Here is a 17,194-nt window from a genome sequence, read left to right on the forward strand (position 1 = left end):
TCATGCTGGCTGCTGGCTACACACGGTAGCCCATGGCAACCCACTGCCACAGGGGCTGCAGCCTACGCCGTCGCCGGTGACTCACAGCAGCCCAGCTGCAGGCTGAGCTGTTGTTCAGCATCTTAGCTGTACAGGGCAGTATCACTGGCCCTCATATGTGGGATCCGAACCAGGGCCCTCTGGCATCCCAAGCCAGCTCTCAACCATCACGCCACTCGGCCGGCCCTTTCATGAGTATTTTTAATTGCCCTGTCATAACTGCCTCAATGTCCTGAATCAATTCAAAATGTTTCCTTACATGGTCATTTTGACTTTGGGGGAAGAGCCAGAAATCGCATGGTGCCAGAGCCAGTGAATAAGGTGGATGAGGACACACCGTGATGTTTTTATTTGACAGAAATTGCCGTACCAGAAGCAATGTGTAACACAGAGCCTTTCTGTTTGATCAAAACATACGGTGAATGCTGCTGCCGAGCGCCATCCAAAAAGGCAGGGATCTTCAATATGGGAAGCGGCACATGGAACCTTAGTAACAGTGTGTGACAAGTTTCAACTTGTTTGGTGCAGTCAGTCGGGTATGAGCTACGCTTGAGAGAAGGTGTGTTTTAAAGTGTGCCATAAATCATCCTCCATCATGACGACGCTGTGTCACACATCGCTTCTGGTATATCACCATGCGACTTCTGGCTCTTTATCAAACATGAAAGAGGACTTCCATAACTGCTTCAGAAAGTGACAAGAACGATGGGATAATTGTGTTTGAAGTGAGGGGGAGTATTTTGAGGGGGATTAATGGCAATGTGTCTTTTACTGTAATGAATTTTTTTTTAAAATTTAAATGTTCACCCTATATTTTGATCACACCTCGTATATTGAGAAATTCTTCCATGTTAAATACATATATCTGCTCCTCCCTTTTTCATAGCCACCTGAAGTCAGTACAGTTCTCTGACCCTCCCTTTCCTGGCCATTTCGAGAAGTGCTTAGTCACGAAGCAGATCCTCATAGAGCCTTTGGCTGTATCGCTGGGTGCCTGGTGCCAGCTCTTCTCACTTCTGTTGCTTTGTGGTGCGTGTCCTTGGCTGGCGGACAGGCTCCAGGAGCCCAGTGACTGACCACCCTACCTGCTCTGTAGGTCGCCTTCGGAATCCAGCTCCGAGTCCCGCTCCCGTTCGCGCTCCCCGACCCCAGGCCGGGAGGAGAAGATCACATTCATCACCAGTTTTGGGGGCAGCGATGAGGAGGCAGCTGCAGCCGCGGCAGCAGCAGCTGCATCAGGGGCCACCCCAGGGAAGCCCCCCGCACCCCCACAGCCCGGCGGCCCCGCACCGGGACGTAATGCCAGTGCCCGGTCGGTAACGCTCACACTGCCCGCCCTATGCCCCGGCCACCATGGGGGGGACGTGGGGCAGGGGAGGGCCACGGCCCAGGCGGGTGCTGACTGGCCCCCCCGTGCCCCGCCTGCAGCCGCCGCTCCTCCTCCTCCTCCTCCTCCTCTTCTGCCTCGAGGACCTCCAGCTCCCGCTCCAGTTCCCGCTCTAGCTCCCGCTCCCGTCGCGGTGGAGGTTACTACCGTTCCGGCCGCCATGCACGCTCCCGCTCCCGTTCCTGGTCCCGCTCTCGTTCCCGCTCCCGGCGCTATTCTCGGTCCCGAAGCCGTGGTCGCCGGCACTCAGGTGGGGGCTCCCGAGATGGACATCGCTATTCCCGCTCTCCCGCCCGGCGCGGTGGGTATGGGCCCCGGCGCAGAAGCAGGTATGTGTGGCCTGGTGTGCATGGGGGAGGAGGGGTATGGGGGTGGCCTGGGCCCTGAGGTCAGCGAGACCAGGAAGCGCTTGGTGTGCAGGGGAGGTATGCCCACTCTGTGCAGGAGCTCCAAGCGTGGTGACATTGCATGGAACACAGCCGCCATGCTCAGGGACACAGTGGGGACAGGAGACTGAGCCGCTATTCTTACAGGGAGTTCCTAGGCTGCGGGTAGACAGGTGTGTGGACACTCGAGGGTGTCCTGTGGTTTGCAGCAGGATCTGGCCTTTAGGGCGGGGCACTCCATGGGGAGGGGGCACAGAAAAATCGTGGCAGCCCTTTGCAGAGGAGGCAGGCAGGGTAGGAAATAGAGCATATAGGGACTGGAACGTCATTCTCGTCTGTCCTGTTACCCAGTGGGTTCAGCGCTGCTTGTGGAAAGGCAGCTCAGCTTGCCTTTGGGGGAGCGCATGGACCATGGAGCACCTGTCTGGGTGTATATTCTGGCCCTGCTAGTGAACTTTGGGGGCCTCGTTTCTTCTGTAAAATAGAGATTAGTGTCCCCTTCGTGTCATTGTGAAAGTGTGACAAGTAAACCCATGTAAGCATTGAGCATTTACACAATAGCCTAGAACTTAGGAAGGGCTGTTATTGTCAGTATTGTCACCTGTATTATTGTTGCGTGCATCTCAATATCTTAACATCAGCTACCTACGGGGTCTGGTAGGCAAAATAGAGGGGCCAGGTGCGTCCTGGTGAACTGGGGAACACACACCCCATCTGTTGGGCCATTGGCTGCTCAGTGCCAGGCCTGGTGTTGCCCAATCTTCTGATTTCTCAAGAGAAGTTGAGTCTGGATTGTTAAAGGGCAGCTCTTGTTTTCTCAATAGTGCCGACCAATTTGAATTTTGTAAAAACCCAGGACAGCATCAACAGAATCAGTGTGGCCCAGGTGTGGCTTCCAGGTCATTCCCTGTAGGCTGACTCAGGGCAGCGATGGGAGAGACGCTGGGGGAGGGGGTCCGGTCATACCTGGAAAGCCAGCCTTTAGGTGAGCCCTGGCTGAGGAGCCCCAGGGTCCTGAGCAGAGAGGATGGGTCCTGCGGGTCTGTGTTACAGCTTGGCGGAGCGAGGGGTGACCCACACTAGTGTGAGACTCTGGGCCCTGGCAAGGTGAGGAGGTGGTGAGTGTGTAAATGAGACCACACCACCTGGGTGCCCAGAGCTGGGCACAGCGTGTAAAGGGGGGAGCTCACCAGCCAGGCCTTGCCCTCCCAGAGGTCACCTCCCAGGGAGGTGGGTGAATGGAAGCCTAGTGAGTTTTAAGGTGGTTGTATCTAGAGGGTGGTCTCTGTTTATACTGAGCGAGGCCAGGGACAACGCGGGGAGGGCGGGGATTTCTGCAGGAGAGGAGCTGGAGGGAAGTGGAGTCACTCAGACCGACCGACCGACCTCAGGGCCTTGAATGAGGCCTGAAGATTTGGAGCTGGGTGGCGGTGTGTGTGAATGGGGTCTCTGGAGCCTCACAGCCGCCCTCCTGCCCTGCCACTCCCCCAGGAGCCGCTCTCGCTCTGGGGACTGGTATAGGCGGGGCGGCCGGGGCCCCCGGCACCACAGCAGTAGCCACAGCCGCAGCAGCTGGTCCCTCAGCCCGTCTCGCAGTCGCAGCCTGACCCGGAGCCGTAGCCCCAGCCCCAGCCCCAGCCCCAGCCGCAGTCCCAGCCGCAGCCGCAGCCACAGCCACAGCCAGAGTCACTCGCCATCACCCCCAAGGGAGAAGCTGACCAGGCCAGCAGCGTCCCCCGCTGTGGGCGAGAAGCTGAAAAAGTGAGCAGGGGCGGGGCTGGGGGAAGAGGATTGTCAACCTCAGGTGGGGGATGAACTTCACTATTCTCTTTTTGAAGAGAACTTGCTCCTGCCCCGGAGGTCTATGGGGACACAGCTCTGACCTGGGAGGGTGGGCCTGAGGAGTTGTGGCTTTGCCTTGGATGATGGGTCAGAGGAGTCATGGGTCTGTCCTGAGAGATCTGACAGTGACGGTGTATCTCCTTGGGGGCGTCTGAGGGTAGTGCTGAGACTATGTGGGGTCAGAGGTGGCAGCTGTCCTTTCCTCTTCCCAGGACCGAACCTGCCGCTGGTAAAGAGACAGGAGCTGCCAAAGTCAGTAAGAATTTGGAACTCGCCCGTCTTACTCCCGCCAGCAGCAGTGCCCGAGAGCTGGGCCCGGTGGGCCTGCAGGGGGGCCCGGGTGGGTCGGGAGATCCAGCCCCGGGGATGGAGGGGGGCTGGGAGGACTCTACCCTCATGAGGTCCGTGTCCCCCTCCCCTCCTCACTGCCCATCAGACCTCCATCTGTCCTTGGGCCTCCAGACCCTCGTGGCGGGGTCCACAGCCAGCTCCTCCCCATATTCCCCTGCAAGTCCAGGCTCTTGTATGAGGTGGGTTGTGGGAGCTCTGGACACCCACCCCCCTCTCCCGCCTCTTCTCCCCCTTCCCCAGCCCAAGCTGACGCCGCAGGAGAAGCTGAAGCTGAGGATGCAGAAGGCACTAAACAGGCAGTGTATGTCCCCCCGTTTGTCCCCCAGGCCTTCCAAGCTCGCCCTCCATCCAGCTGGCCCTGGGGAGGCACCTTGGGTGTGCGCACCACTCTGCCGCCGCCATGCTGAGGGCCTTGGCGGGCAGGTTGGCCCTCTGGGCTCAGCTTCCACATGGGAAGGGGAGTTCTTGAGGGCACCCTTCAGCCACCGTGTCCCTCCCTCCCCCACAGTCAAGGCGGATAAGAAAGCTGCTCAGGAGAAGATGATACAGCAGGAGCATGAGCGGCAGGTAAGGGTGGAGTGAAGGGTGGGGCTCCGGTGGGGAGTGGGGTGCTGGCTGGGCCGGCCCTCACTGCCACCTCTGCCGCAGGAACGGGAAGATGAGCTCCGCGCCATGGCCCGCAAGATCCGTATGAAGTAAGCTGGACCCCACTCCTTGCATCGTTCTGGACCGCCCGCTCTGGGTAGATGAAAGTCAGAGCCCTCGCCTGGCCCTCAGTTCCCTCCCTCCATCCACAGCTTACTCCAGCCACTGGGACCTCCTCCCTGCTCCGCCAGCCGCCAGCCCACATCACCTTTGCTGTGTTCTCTTGGCCCAGCAAGCTCTTCCCCAGATTCCACCTGGTTCCCTCCCTCACTCCACTGGGAGTGGGAGGGGGTCTCTCCCTGACCATCTAGAGTAGCACCCCAAAACGCTCCATCCTCCAGCTCTGCTGTTTGCTTCACAGCACTAACTCCTACCTGGCGTGCACTGTCTTTTGTTTGCTCGCCTATTGTTGGTGTCGCCACTGAGATGCCAGGTCTGGCTGCTGGTCTGCTGTGTGCTCAGCTCCTAGAACACTGAGGTGGTGCTCTGTTTGTTGAAGGGCTGAATTCAAGCCAACCCCATGGCTGGTCTGGCCCAGTGCTGGGAGTCAGGGCTTTTTTTCTCTCCCCTCTACTCTTCTGGTATCTTCCACTGCACAGCTGAGTGGCCCCGAGCCTGGGGCAGATGGAGGTCCAGTGCCAGCTCTGTCTCTGACTGTGGCTCTGGGGTAGGCATCAGGCCTCTTGGTACTGACCCCACTGGATAGCTCAGGGATTAGTGCCCAGAAGCCTCAGCCCCCCAGGGTCACACTGGAAGGTGCTCCATGTTGGTGGGGGGCAGGGTAGTCAGTGGTAGGACTGTGTCGCCTGTTACTCATTTCTGGTTCCACCCACTTGCTGTTGGTCCTTGGGCAAGCAACTTAAGCCCTCTGAGCCAGGACTCCTTCCTCTGTGAGACTTAATAATGCACCTGCCTCGGCGGGATCCTGCTGTAAGGCTCCCAGTGTGGTGCCTGGCACATGGGAAGGCCCGATGCCCAACGCCACTGCTGTTAGTCGTCATTGTTTACTGCATGCACTGTGTTGGGCTTTCGAGCATGCTGTGTGCCTCCATTAGGAGGCAGGGGACAGAGTGTCCAGGAACTGTGTCATGCTCAGTCAAACCTGGGTTCTGATCCCTCCTCTGCCACCTGCCAGCTGTGGGCCTTTCTCCTGTCTGAGCCTCAATTTGCTCAGTTACTAAATGGGCATGAAATAGTTGTCACACTGCAGCCAGATCAGGGCCAGAAGGCACCCAGTAAATGTCACCCTTGGTGTTGCAAATGCTGGTCATTCTGACAAAGACCAATTAAGCACTTAGCGTGTAAGTCCCTGTGCGCTGCACCGAGTGGGAAATAATCCAACTATCCAGCCCTCCTTTCTGTCTGTTTATAGCAAGGCTGACTGGGATTGGGGTTCTGGCTCTGCCCAGCCAGCATCCCCTCTGAGCTCAGTGTCCTCATTTCCAAGTGGGGATGGTTTGCTCTTCCAGTGGGACTAGGATGTCGGAAGCACCTGCCCTGGGCAGGTGACCCAGCCAGCTCTGGAGTTCATTGTGCTGTGCCGCATACTCACCCCTCTGCATACTCACCCCTCCGCATACTCACCCCTCCGGGGTTGCCTCCTCTTCTTCCTGCAGGGAGCGGGAACGCCGAGAGAAGGAGAGAGAAGAATGGGAACGCCAATACAGCAGGCAGAGTCGCTCGCCCTCCCCCCGTTACAGTGAGTGTCCCCATGGTCATGGGTCAGAAGAGCAGGGCTAGAGGCTGTGGGGCATTAAAAAAAAGAATGTCAAAACTGGTTACAAAAAACCATGGTACATTTTCATGTTAGCCTTCCATAAATTAAAACTCTTAAGACCTGAGTATGCATGCACACATGGTATTGCTTCTGTCACAAGGGAATTGCAGGAATGAGAAGAAATCCTCATTCCCAGTACATTGGTGTGGTCAGGGGGTGAGGCGGGTGGGGAGGGATGGTTGCTGGATGCACTGGTGTAGCCTCAGCTGGAGACATACCAGGAGTCCAGCCCTGCAGCCCGCTCCTGGATGTTTGCTTTGTCCTCAGCTCCTCCTTTCATTCCAGGTCGAGAATACAGCTCTTCCAGAAGGTAAGCAAGCCAGCCCAGCTCCCTAGAAAATCACTTGTCCTGTGGTAGGAGGTCTAGCCTGATTCCTCCATCCCCACCCTGTACCCTCCAGTTGTAGCAGCTGCTTTCTCCCTTGGAAACCTCCCTCCTCCACAGCTGACTCCAACCACTGAAGCCCCAGTGGTCCCCAGGCTTGTCGGTGCATGTGTACGTGTGTGTACATGTGCACACAGCAGGGCTCCCAGCGTCCTGCCCAACCCTCACGTGGCCCCTCCCCTTTCTCTTTCCAGGCGCTCAAGGTCCAGATCCCGAAGCCCCCATTACCGACATTAGGCAGAAGTGGGGGGGCGAGGGGATGGGGGGGCGAGGGCTCAAGCTGTGATGCTGCTGGTTTTGTTCTCTAACAAAATAAAATCAAACGTTATTTAATTCCCTTCACTTGGCCTCATTGTCGTCCATTGTGGTGGGTGCAGGGCTCCCAAACCCCAGTGCCCATCGGCCAGCAAGGCCAGGTGGGGAGGGGGGAGGGGACTTGCTGAGGTTAGAGGACAGGTGCCAGTGTTGTCCTTGTGGGAAGCCCGGCCTGAGTCTGGGTGGCTGCAGCTCAGTGAGAGCAGGGGCTTGATTCGGTGGGAAAAGGGCCCAGCACCCACATGAGGATGGGCCAGGACTTTGCCCAGGGCTTCTGGTGACAGGTCCAGGCCTCTCCCCGCCCTCGCCCACACTGGGAACCGGGAGCACGGCTTTCTGTGCCAGTCCTGCTGTGCCCCAGGCACTGGGGGCTGGCCTTTCCCCTCACCCCCTCATTCCAAACCGGTCTGTCCAGCCGTCCACCCCAAGGACGGGAAGGCTCCTGCCCCACCTCAGATACCCCGAGAAAGCAGAGTCCACACGGGTGTAACTAGAGGGAGGGAGGATTTATTCACAGCAGGGTAAGGACAAGGTCAACAGACCTGGTAGCAGTGGTACCAGGGACAGCAGGGAGGGCCTTCCTGCCACTCAGGCTTCCCCGCCTGCCTCAGGGTGCTTCTGCCGCAGGTGTTTGTCCAGAGTGGCCCGCAGGCCGAAGGGCACATGGCAGTGGGGGCATTCGAAGCGTGCGCCACCAGGCCCCAGGCCATGCATACGGCGGTGGCGGTTAAGCTTACTGCTCTGAGCACAGGCATAGGGGCAGAGCTCACAGGCATAGGGCCGCTCCCCTGTGTGTGAGCGCCTATGCACCGTCAGGTTGCTGCTGTTAGTGAAATGCTTCCCGCAAAACTCACAGCTGCCCCCGGACCCGCGGCTCTTGCCCACTGGCTTTGGTGTCTTCTTGGGCAAAATCTTCGGGCTCTGGGCACGGTCAGTTCTCTCTTCTTCCTTGGTGGCGACTCCCCAACCGTCCCCACCAGGGCCAGCCTGGGCCCCACCACCAGGAGCCCCAGGTTCCTGCACACCTGCTGTGGCAGCAGCTCCGGCCCCTTCCCCGCCGCTGCATGGGAGGGTGCTGGCCGGGGCCGCAGCATGGGCGGCTGGCTCCGGAGGGGCGGCTGAGGCCTGTTCCTGACTGTCATTGGCCATGTAGGGGCTCCGGGGCTGCAGCTGCTGGTGGGTCTTCTTGTGGCGGTTGAGCTTGCTGCTCTGAGCGCAGGTGTAGGGACACTGGTCACAGGCGTAGGGCCGCTCGCCTGTGTGCGAACGCATGTGCACCTTGAGGTTGCTGAAGGAGCTAAGGGTCTTCATGCAAACAGGGCAGGTAGGGATCCTCCGGGGATGGCTGCTTGCCCTGGGGCCCTTGGCCCCCACTTCTGGCCCCAGCACTGCAGACACTGCCGACACAGCTGCAGCCACCTCTGCTAGGCCCAGCAGTGGAGCCTCTGGGGCCTCGGGTTCTGTCTGGTAGATGGACAGTCCGTGGTCCCATTGGGCATGGCATAGCAGCTTCCAGGCCCTCTCAAACTGCCGGCCACAGCGGAGGCAGATCAAGGCCTTCAGGTCCCTGAGTTCTGCAGAGTGGAAGGTCGAGTGTTAGTGTGATGGGTAAAAGGCATAATAGTTGCACGTCACAGTTGCCAATTGGACACCTTTGGAAAAAGCTCTATTCCAGGGCCTGAGAACACACCGTAAGAGGACAGGCAAACTCCCTGCCCTCAGGGAGGTGGGGGGACAGGCAAAGCAAGGAAACTCTGGAGTGAATGGTAAGTATGGGAGGATTTTCTTTCTGTGCATTTGAAAATCTTCTAGAAAAAGTGAAAAGGTAAAGCAGAGTGAGGGATGGGGTGAGGTGGGGTAGCACTATTTTATACTTGGGTGGGAGGGGTTTCAGGAATTCCTTGCTGAAGAGGTGACCAAAATCAGTGTGCTAAGCACTGGGCCATGCCTCAGCTCTCAGAGCTTTTCTTCAAGATGGGAAATAAGACTTCCATTTTCCAGATGGGAAAACAGGCAGAGACATTTCCCCAAGGTCACATAGCTTGGAAGAGGTGGACCTGGGGCTTCAATCCAGAAACCTGGGGAGTGGGAGACAGGTTTTCAAAGGTTGTTGGTTTAATAAAAATTGCTCTTGATTACTGAGTGGGTTTCTGTCAGGCCCCACATCCTGCGCTCCATGCCTTACAGAAAAGGGGGCCAAGGTCTAGATGGGGAAGAAGGGTTAGTAGACACCTACAGAAGTGTGGTGGGTGGGTGTCTGTGTGTGGGGGCGGTGAGTCTCTCCCTAGCTGTGGGACCTTGGGACAAGAAATACCTCTCTGAGCCTCAGTATCCACATTTGCTAGAATATGGGGATCCTAGGGGGGGTCCTCTCCCTTTTAGGGTTATTATGACCTTGAATGGGGAACAGCTGAGAGCTTGGGTCCATGTAAGCCCTCAGTAAACATTAGCTGAGCCCATAATCCTCCAATTCCAGGAGTCTCAGTGTTTTTGTTCCAATAATTCCATCACAGCTCCTCCCTGTTCCCATTCTGCAGTTGATTCCATCACAGCAACTCCTTTCTTACCACAGGACCCTCCCTGAACAAAAATCCCAGGAGCACATAGGCTGGGGTCTGGAAAGCATAGGTTTAAATAAACCCTGCAGCTGATGCTGACCAAAAGCTCACCATGGGTCTAGTACCATGTTAAGGGTTTAATTCTGTCTCAGGTGCCTAGACACCAGGACCTGGCTCAAACCAGGGGCTTTCCAGCAAGCGGGGCTGGGAGATTCCATGGGGGGAGGGGGTGGGAGGGCGAGGCCAGAAGCCCCTTCCCTGGCTCTGAGCAAATGCACAAGCACCTCAAACACAAGAGATAAAGAGATGGAAGGGGTGGCAACACCTCCCTCCAGCTGGCCTCAGTCCCCCCTCCCCCAGGCTGCTGCCCTCCCCAGAGGTCCCCCCTACTGCCACACTGGTCCAGCCACCTGGCCAGTTATTTCTGGCCAAGGGGAAGGAGAAGTGAAACCAGATTGGGGGTGTGTGTGTGTGGCAAATCCCCAGACCAGTCTTCTGGGGCTGGCCACACCCTGTGGGCCGCCCTCTCTCCCTGCCCAGCCCCGCCCCCACCCCTCACCACCACTAGTCCCAGCCCTAGGACAGGGCAGGCCCAGGCCACGCCTAGGCTGCGCCCGATGGGGTGCGAGAAAGGGGAAGTAGTGCTCACTGCCCCGCCTGTCCACCTCAGCCCCTTCTCCCACAGGAAGCCAGGCCCTTGAACTTGAGAGGGGTCTGCATCCCAGCTTTACTCACCTGAGCCCTGGCAAGGGCTGGGGCCTCTATAGAGCTGACAGCCCAGTTTCTTGTGGTCCATGAAAGCAGTGATGGCCTTCAGCGGGAAGGTCTGCAGGCAGCGGCCGCAGGTCAACATATCTGGGTGTTTGTCGGTCCAGGGCTGGCGGTCTGCAGGGAGGAAGCGGGTGGTGAGCGTGGGGTGGGGCCAGAATGGGGGCTGGGGGTTCCGAGGAAGAGGGGAAACCCGAAGGTCAGAAGAAGGCCAGGACCCAGCGACCGAAATAAGGCAGGAGTAGGGGGCGGGGGCGGTGCCCGGAGGAGGGGTCCCACCCGAGAGTGAAAGGGGAGAGAGTGGTGGGGCTCGGGACAGGGGCCGCTCACCCTGAGGGTTCAGGATCAGAGGCGCCCACTGGTTCTGCGAGCCGATAGCGTGGAGGAGGCCGCCGGCGGGCACTGGGTCGGAGGAGTGGTAAGGTTCGCCCTCGAACCGCCCCGGCGCCGGCACTTCCTTTGGGGAGATGGGCCCCAGCCCCGGAACCTGTAGGAGCCACGGGTTTGACTCCGACTTCATATCAATGACCAGGTCCCGCGTCTCCGTTTCGTCGTCAGAGTTGGCGGCGGGTTCGGGGTCTACTCGGCGGGGCGTACAGCCGGCCTTGCGGCGGGACATGAGTCGCGACCCGGGCGAGCTGGCGGGCAGGCAGGGGGAGAACGCGCAAGCCGTGTGCGCTCAGAGCAAGGCGCTCAGGTGAGTGACTGCGGCGACTGGCCGCGAACTTTTACACGTGCTGGCCCAGCCCGTGGCCCCGCCCACTGGGGCGGGGCCTGATGGGAGAGGACCGGAGGCTTCGCTGGGGCCCCACCGGCTGGCGGCCAAAGTCAATCAGAGCACTGCCCACTGCGTTTGGCTTAGTGACCACACCTTAATGACACCGAGTTCACACAGCCAGACATAGAAACAGCCATTCCGGATTCCGTTTTAGGGCTGGTGAAACTGAGGCACAGGGTCCCCACAAACACCCCCAATCAAGAAAATGGTAGGGGCCGCGTTTCTAACTAGGTGCCTAACAGTAATCTAGACTCTTTCAGTAAATGCACTACAATAAAAATTCACTGGGCAAACATTTATTGAACGCCTACTGTGCACCAGGTCCTGGGTACAGCAGTGAACCAAACAGACAATACTCCTTGCCTGGCCTCCCCCAGTTTATTGGTTGGGGAGACTACTGTCAATAAACTTGACTACGTATGTAAAATTCAAAGAGCCTTCCAGGGTGACAAGTGCCATGTGGAGCCAAATAAAGCTAGGAAGGGTTATAAAGAGACAGGGTGACTGGGATGGGGGCCTCAATGTTTTCCCCACGCCAGGGAAGGGTATGGTGGAATTGAGACGTGAGGGAGGTGAGGGAGTCAGCCAGACAGCCTGTGTTCAAGAATAACAAGGAGGGGGGAGGGGAAGGGGGAAGGAGAGGGTGATTGAGTTCTCTGAGAAAATGAGGTCAGCTCCAAGAGGGCCTTTCGGCCACTTTAGTCTTTTGGTTTTAGGGGACCCAAGCCTTGGGAGGGATTTGGGAGGAAGAGAGTTGGGATCATAGACATCTACTCTGCTCCTACACTGGAATCTCCATGAAAACCAAATAGCCAACTGTCTTACCTCCCTTCACTTGGGCCTGCTTGAACTTCCCTCCTCAAAGAAGCTCTCTCAGATCACTGTTTGAAGTGGCATCAACACCCTGCCCCACCCTCCAACCCTTGCAAGTTTTCTTTTCTTCCTGGCATCAACCACATCATAATACAGAACGGTCCTCTCCTTGACAGTCCTCTCCTTCCCACACCCCCAAACCCCCCCCCCCCATACACACATACACACACACACACACACACACAAGGCCCCTGAGGTCAGGGCCAGAGTCTGTCCTCCCCCACGTACAACCAGCCCAGCACTGAGTGAATTTCACATGCTAATCTCCTGCAGTGCTACTCCAGCCCCAGGGTTCCTCATATTGTTATTCAGGTCCGGGCTCAATTGTCCTCCTGCCCAGGGCCTCCCTGACCACAGTATCTAAAGTAGCCACACCCTGCTGAAGGCCTTACAGTTTATACTCCTTGACCTCCATCTGTCCTCAGTTTCCTCCTAAGCCTCCGTTTCCCCATCTATTACCTGAGGTGGCTTCTTCACTGCCACCTTCTCTGAGCACCCAATTAAAGAAGCTCCCCAACCTTGCCACCATCAATCCCACTACACTTATTTTATTACTTTTACATCACTCATCAAGCCCCACAGGGTCTTGTTGATGCATTTGCTCACGTATGCCCTGTTTGGGCCCTCCCAGCGCCCCTAAAATGTAGGTTCTGCGAGGGCAGGAGTCAAGTCTGTTTTGTTCGCAAATAGAGTCCCTATTCCTTCATAGTTCAGTCAACAAATATGTATTGAGCTCCTGCTGTGCGTATTCTTTCAATAGATGTTTGCATAAGGCCTGTGTGCCAGGCACTAGATCTTGGGGATCTAGTGGGAAGCAGAGGCCCACAAGGCCCCTGCCTTAGTGACACAGTGTGGAAGAAGTGAATTCTGTCTAAGCCCAGAGCAGGGAGGTTCCACAGCACCTCCGCCCAGCCATTCTGCCTTTCGGGCCTCAGTTTCCTCTTTTGTAAAATCGGGCTGCAGGACAAAATGACTGCCTCGGGTCCGTCCCAGTTGCTGCTCTTCAGGGCTTTTTCCTGGTGCCTGGCAGCCTAGAGCATGATCTCAAGGTTTCACTTAGGGGAGGTGGTGTTGGGGAGGTGAGGGGTAGGAGTGTGCACGTGTAAGGGGATGGGGGAGCAAAGTCCAAGCTCTGCCCTTAACCCCTCTCTGAGTCTCATTTCTTCTGTAAAATGGGCATCCTGGACTCCGCTACCTCGCAGACCGTGGATCAGATCCAAGCGCCCGGCCATGCCGCGGGTAGGGTGATGTCCCGGGGCTGTGCTGCTTCCGAGCCCGCGAGCCCGCCCGCGACCACGTGGGGCAGCGAGGCGGCGGCGGCGGCGGGCGGAACCCAGGCTCGGCGACTCGCTGCCCGCCCGAGCCACTGCAGCCGGGGCGCAGGCGGAAGTAGAGGCGCTAGGCGCGCGGACCTCGGTGAGTGCGGGCTGTTGGCCATTGGTGGCGAGAACTTTGCCTCTCCTGGGCCCCGACCGGGGTCTTCCACCCCGCGGGCAAGCCCCGAGTGGTGGATCCGCTCCTGCAACGCTGGCTGCAGGGACGTTCTGGTCCCCGAACGCCTGCACCGGGGACTCGGGTCGGAACGCAGGAGCGGGGACATTCCGCGCCGGGGGTGGAGTGGGGAAGTCGGGGAGCGCGGAAAATAATAACTACGGTAATAACAGTAATAACGGCAGCAGTCAGCAGACCCTTGCCTTTCCCCGGGTGGAATCGCTGGCCTAATCTGAGCTGGGAGGTGGGGAGAATGCCCAGCCCTGGGCGGGGTAGGGAGTGGACGCCTTGGGGCCTGGAGGACCGACTTAGTATAAAAAAAGGAGAGCAATGGGTGGCCAGGGAAGAACTGAAAGGAAACTGACCGGTCTTGGGGGTTGGAGGGGAGGGAAAGGACCCAGCGCTTGGGGTTCTGACCCTCCCAGGTGGGCCCCATTGAACTAATTTGAATCCAGACGGGGCACTCCATGGCGGTGTGTGGACACGTCACCACCTCGATTAACTAGGTCTAGGGTCCTCGTTGTTCACCTGGTAACTCAGCTGGTTCCCTACCCTGGCAATTGAAGAATTGACTAAACGTTTGTCCACGGAACTGATTATCCATTCTTATTTTGTTGAAACTGAGCACTGAGGCTCCAAAGAGAGAGGTCTGTACGTCTCTTAACCCCTGCCATTGACCAAAGTAAAATTTTCCAAGTAGTGGGGGATGGATTTGGATGTTGTTCCTGAAACTTTCGGGCAGGAAATCCTTGTCTTGGAGACTTGAGAGGATAAAGGACTCTAGGGTCTGGTCACTAGGGAGACTGGATAATGCTTGCTTTTGACTTCTTGGGCACACCCTATGTGACCTTTCTTAAACCAGTTTCTTTTCAGGTCACACCTTGGCTCCAAACCTCCAAGGGGTCCTCAGTGCTGGCTGAAAAAAACCTGCCCTTTTGCACAGGGCAGAGGCAATGGCCTCGCTCTGTTGTCAGACCCACCTGGGTTTGCTCCCTTTTCCTGCCACTCACCAGCCTGCACCCAGCAAATGACTCCACATCTCCCAGCTCCAGTTTCCTTTTCAGGGAAATGGGGATTGCACTAGTATGACCCAATCTACATTTATTTTTTTGTTCCCCCATAATGGAGGGAACAAGTCCATGCACTGGCCCACCTTGAATTCTGTTTTATCTAAGGATTTAATGTAATTCTTTGGCCACTTGCTTAATTTCTATCAGTCCTTAATTAAGTACTAATCCTAGAGACTAAGTTGTTTCTCTTAAAACACTCAAGTGTTAACCTAGGTAGGGGAAACCCCTGGGGGCTGATGACCCTGGACTAAGCTTGGAGTGCAGTGGTCAGATACATTTAAAAAATGTATATATCCTATTAATCCCATTCACTGTGGTTTTTCCCTTAAGGCAAAAATCTGGGAGCCTTCCATGGTTCTGCTGTTTCCCTCAGTCCATCAGCAAATAGTGAGGGCTCTCAACTTTCAAGATATACCAGAATCTGACCACTTCCCCCACCCTCACTGTTCCCACCTGGTCCCAGGCACCTTCATCGTCCACCCGGACCACTGCAGTGTGTTCTTCCCTGAGTTCACTGCTTCTCCCTTTGTCCCCCAGTGTCCATTCTCCATGCAGCAGGCAGAAGGAGGTCCTGCCCCTCTTCTGCTCAGAAACTCCCATGGCCCCCTGTCTCACAGAGTTGAGATCCAAGTTTTCACCCTGGCCCTCAAGGCCCCTGCATGTTCTGCCACTGGCCTTCTTGCTAAGCCTCAGAGTCACCCTTCCATGGCCTGCGTTTGCTGTTTCTGCTAACTGGAAAGCTTTCCCCCTAGATCTCCACATAGCTCAATTCCTTATTCCATTTAGGTCTGTGCTCACAGGTTACCTTATCAGAGCGATCTCTCCTGAGCACCCTTTCTAGAAAACTTTTTTTTTTTTTAAGATTTTATTGGGGAATTGGGGGGAGGGGAACAGCGTTGAGGAATCAGGGAAGGGGAACAGACAGGTAGACAAATTGCTGTTTTTGTTCTTCAGTCTAGTTGTGGAGGACTTCGCTTCATGTTGGTATGATCATTGTGCTCTTTCCCAGATGAGGCAGATCGGTTGCCGGTCATTGGTCGGCTGCTCACAGTGGCTCCCCGCAGCTCACACCAGCTGCTGGCCACTCATGTAGCTCACGGCAGCCCACTACAGCCCTGCTGCAGCCTACACCGTCGCCGGCGACTCACAGCAGCCTAGCTCCAGGTCCAGCTGTTGTTCATCATCTTAGCTGTAGAGGGCCAGCATCACTGGCCCTCAATGTGGAATCCGAACCGCAGCCCTGCTGCTCAGAGCTGGCACTCCCAAGAGAGCTCTTAACCAGCTGAGCCACTCGGCCGGCCCTCTAGAAACCTTTTGACTGACCACCCCCAGGCTGAGCCAGACATCCCCTCTGGGCCACTGAGGCCCTGGTGCGCCTTCATTCCATCCCTCTTCACCCTGGGTCATCATTGTCTAGAGACAAGGCTGTGTCATCCACTGGACGGTGAGCCCATGAGGGCAGGGCTAGGCTGTTTCACACACAATTGTATCCTCAGCACCGTCCAGCAGGACTCAGGCACAGAGCAGGCATTCAGATAATGCGGATGGGCGAATCTTTACATTCCTTCAACAAATATTTACAGAGCCCCCCCTGTATGCCAGGCCCTAAATGGGGCTGGGATGGAGTTGTGAAGTAATCGGACATGTCCCTTCTCTCAAAGGCTTATGTTCTGTAGCAGGATAGCGGATAGGAAAACAAATAAATACATTTTGTTAGGAGGTGATGGTGCTATGAAGAAAAAATAATGCGGGATGAAGGGGCTACTATTTTTCTCCCTGTAAAGATGGTGTTTGAGCAGCCACCTGAGTGAAGTGAGGGAGGAAGGTGAGCCATGTATCTGGAAATGCATATATGTCTCCCATCTGGAAGAGGGTTCTAGGCAGTAGGAACAGCACATGCAAAAGCCCTGAGGCGGGAATGGGATTGGCATGTTCAAAGACCAACAACAGTGAGCAAAGGGTAGAGGGGCAGGAGATGAGGTCAGAAAGGTGAGGCCTTGTAACCTTTGTAAGGAGTTTGGCTTTTGCTCTGGGTGAAGTGGGGGCCAGAGGAGGGCTCAGAGCGGAGGAGGGATGTGATTAGACTTAGTTCTAACAGGATTCATCTGACAGCTGTGTGGGGAAGAGACTGTGGGTTGAACGTGGAGTCCGGGAGCCCAGTGGGGAGGCAACTGCAATTGTCAGGTGGGAGTGCTGGTAGCTGGACCGAGGAGGGGGTGATGAGATGTTCCCGGATTCTGGATGCATTTTTTTTTTTAAGATTTTTATTGGGGAATTGGGGGAGGGGAACAGCACTGGGGAATCGGGGGAAGGGGAACAGACAAGTTGCTGTCCTTTTGTTCTTCAGTCTACCGTATTTGCCGGCGTATAAGACGACTGGGCGTATAAAACGACCCCCTAACATTTCCACTCAAAATACAGAGTTTGTTATATACGCCGTATAAGACTACCCCCTCTTCCGCACACCTTCCACACACCAAATAAAAGGTAAAACAATATCAGATTTGATTTGGCCCACTGAAGTGCAAA

The 17,194-nt window shown here is 56.6% G+C and overlaps 3 protein-coding genes across 7 annotated transcripts in view; 2 read left to right on the plus strand and 1 right to left on the minus strand.

Annotated features, from left to right (window-relative positions):
* Nucleotides 1-7,154, plus strand: part of CLASRP (CLK4 associating serine/arginine rich protein) — a 25,050-nt gene extending 17,896 nt beyond the window's left edge. For 2 of the 4 annotated variants that reach the window (XM_019626301.1, XM_019626303.1), the window contains 10 exons: nt 1,136-1,351; nt 1,468-1,755; nt 3,304-3,573; nt 3,867-3,906; nt 4,246-4,306; nt 4,514-4,572; nt 4,654-4,700; nt 6,267-6,349; nt 6,713-6,737; nt 7,007-7,154. In XM_019626301.1, coding sequence (XP_019481846.1) covers nt 1,136-1,351; nt 1,468-1,755; nt 3,304-3,573; nt 3,867-3,906; nt 4,246-4,306; nt 4,514-4,572; nt 4,654-4,700; nt 6,267-6,349; nt 6,713-6,737; nt 7,007-7,049 — 1,132 coding nt within the window. In that variant the 3' untranslated portion in view covers nt 7,050-7,154. Of the gene's footprint in view, nt 1-1,135; nt 1,352-1,467; nt 1,756-3,303; nt 3,574-3,866; nt 3,911-4,245; nt 4,307-4,513; nt 4,573-4,653; nt 4,748-6,266; nt 6,352-6,712; nt 6,738-7,006 lie in introns of those variants that run through there. The other 2 variants (XR_002122099.1, XM_019626302.1) reach the window with 2 other exon arrangements.
* Nucleotides 7,155-7,633: 479 nt separating this feature from the next.
* On the minus strand, nt 7,634-11,149 carry ZNF296 (zinc finger protein 296). Its single transcript, XM_019626298.1, has 3 exons — nt 10,784-11,149; nt 10,421-10,570; nt 7,634-8,701 (listed from the first exon to the last, which is right to left on the minus strand). The coding sequence occupies exons 1-3, from the start codon at nt 11,070-11,072 to the stop codon at nt 7,716-7,718; spliced, it is 1,425 nt and encodes a 474-aa protein (XP_019481843.1). The 5' UTR covers nt 11,073-11,149; the 3' UTR covers nt 7,634-7,715.
* The window catches only part of GEMIN7 (gem nuclear organelle associated protein 7), a 14,390-nt gene continuing 8,265 nt past the window's right edge, over nt 11,070-17,194 (plus strand). Inside the window, exons 1-2 of one of the 2 annotated variants that reach the window (XM_019626300.1) lie at nt 11,070-11,150; nt 13,307-13,520. Coding sequence is in view for 1 of the 2 variants with exons in the window: in XM_019626299.1 (XP_019481844.1) it covers nt 13,277-13,520 (244 nt within the window). In the remaining variant the exon portion in view is untranslated. Of the gene's footprint in view, nt 11,151-13,259; nt 13,521-17,194 lie in introns of those variants that run through there. The other variant, XM_019626299.1, reaches the window with a different exon arrangement.

This window comes from Hipposideros armiger, unplaced genomic scaffold (genome assembly GCF_001890085.2).
Source record: "Hipposideros armiger isolate ML-2016 unplaced genomic scaffold, ASM189008v1 scaffold_664, whole genome shotgun sequence".
Lineage (NCBI taxonomy): Eukaryota > Metazoa > Chordata > Mammalia > Chiroptera > Hipposideridae > Hipposideros > Hipposideros armiger.

What these genes read in the sequence shown, in the direction of transcription:
- ZNF296 (XM_019626298.1), bottom strand. Translation starts at nt 11,072, where the DNA reads ATGTCCCGCCGCAAGGCCGGCTGTACGCCCCGCCGAGTAGACCCCGAA. An exon ending in TCTGATCCTGAACCCTCAGG is followed by an intron (nt 10,571 to 10,783) that starts GTGAGCGGCCCC and finishes TCCTCCCTGCAG; the next exon opens with ACCGCCAGCCCTGGACCGAC. An exon ending in CAGCCCTTGCCAGGGCTCAG is followed by an intron (nt 8,702 to 10,420) that starts GTGAGTAAAGCT and finishes TCCACTCTGCAG; the next exon opens with AACTCAGGGACCTGAAGGCC.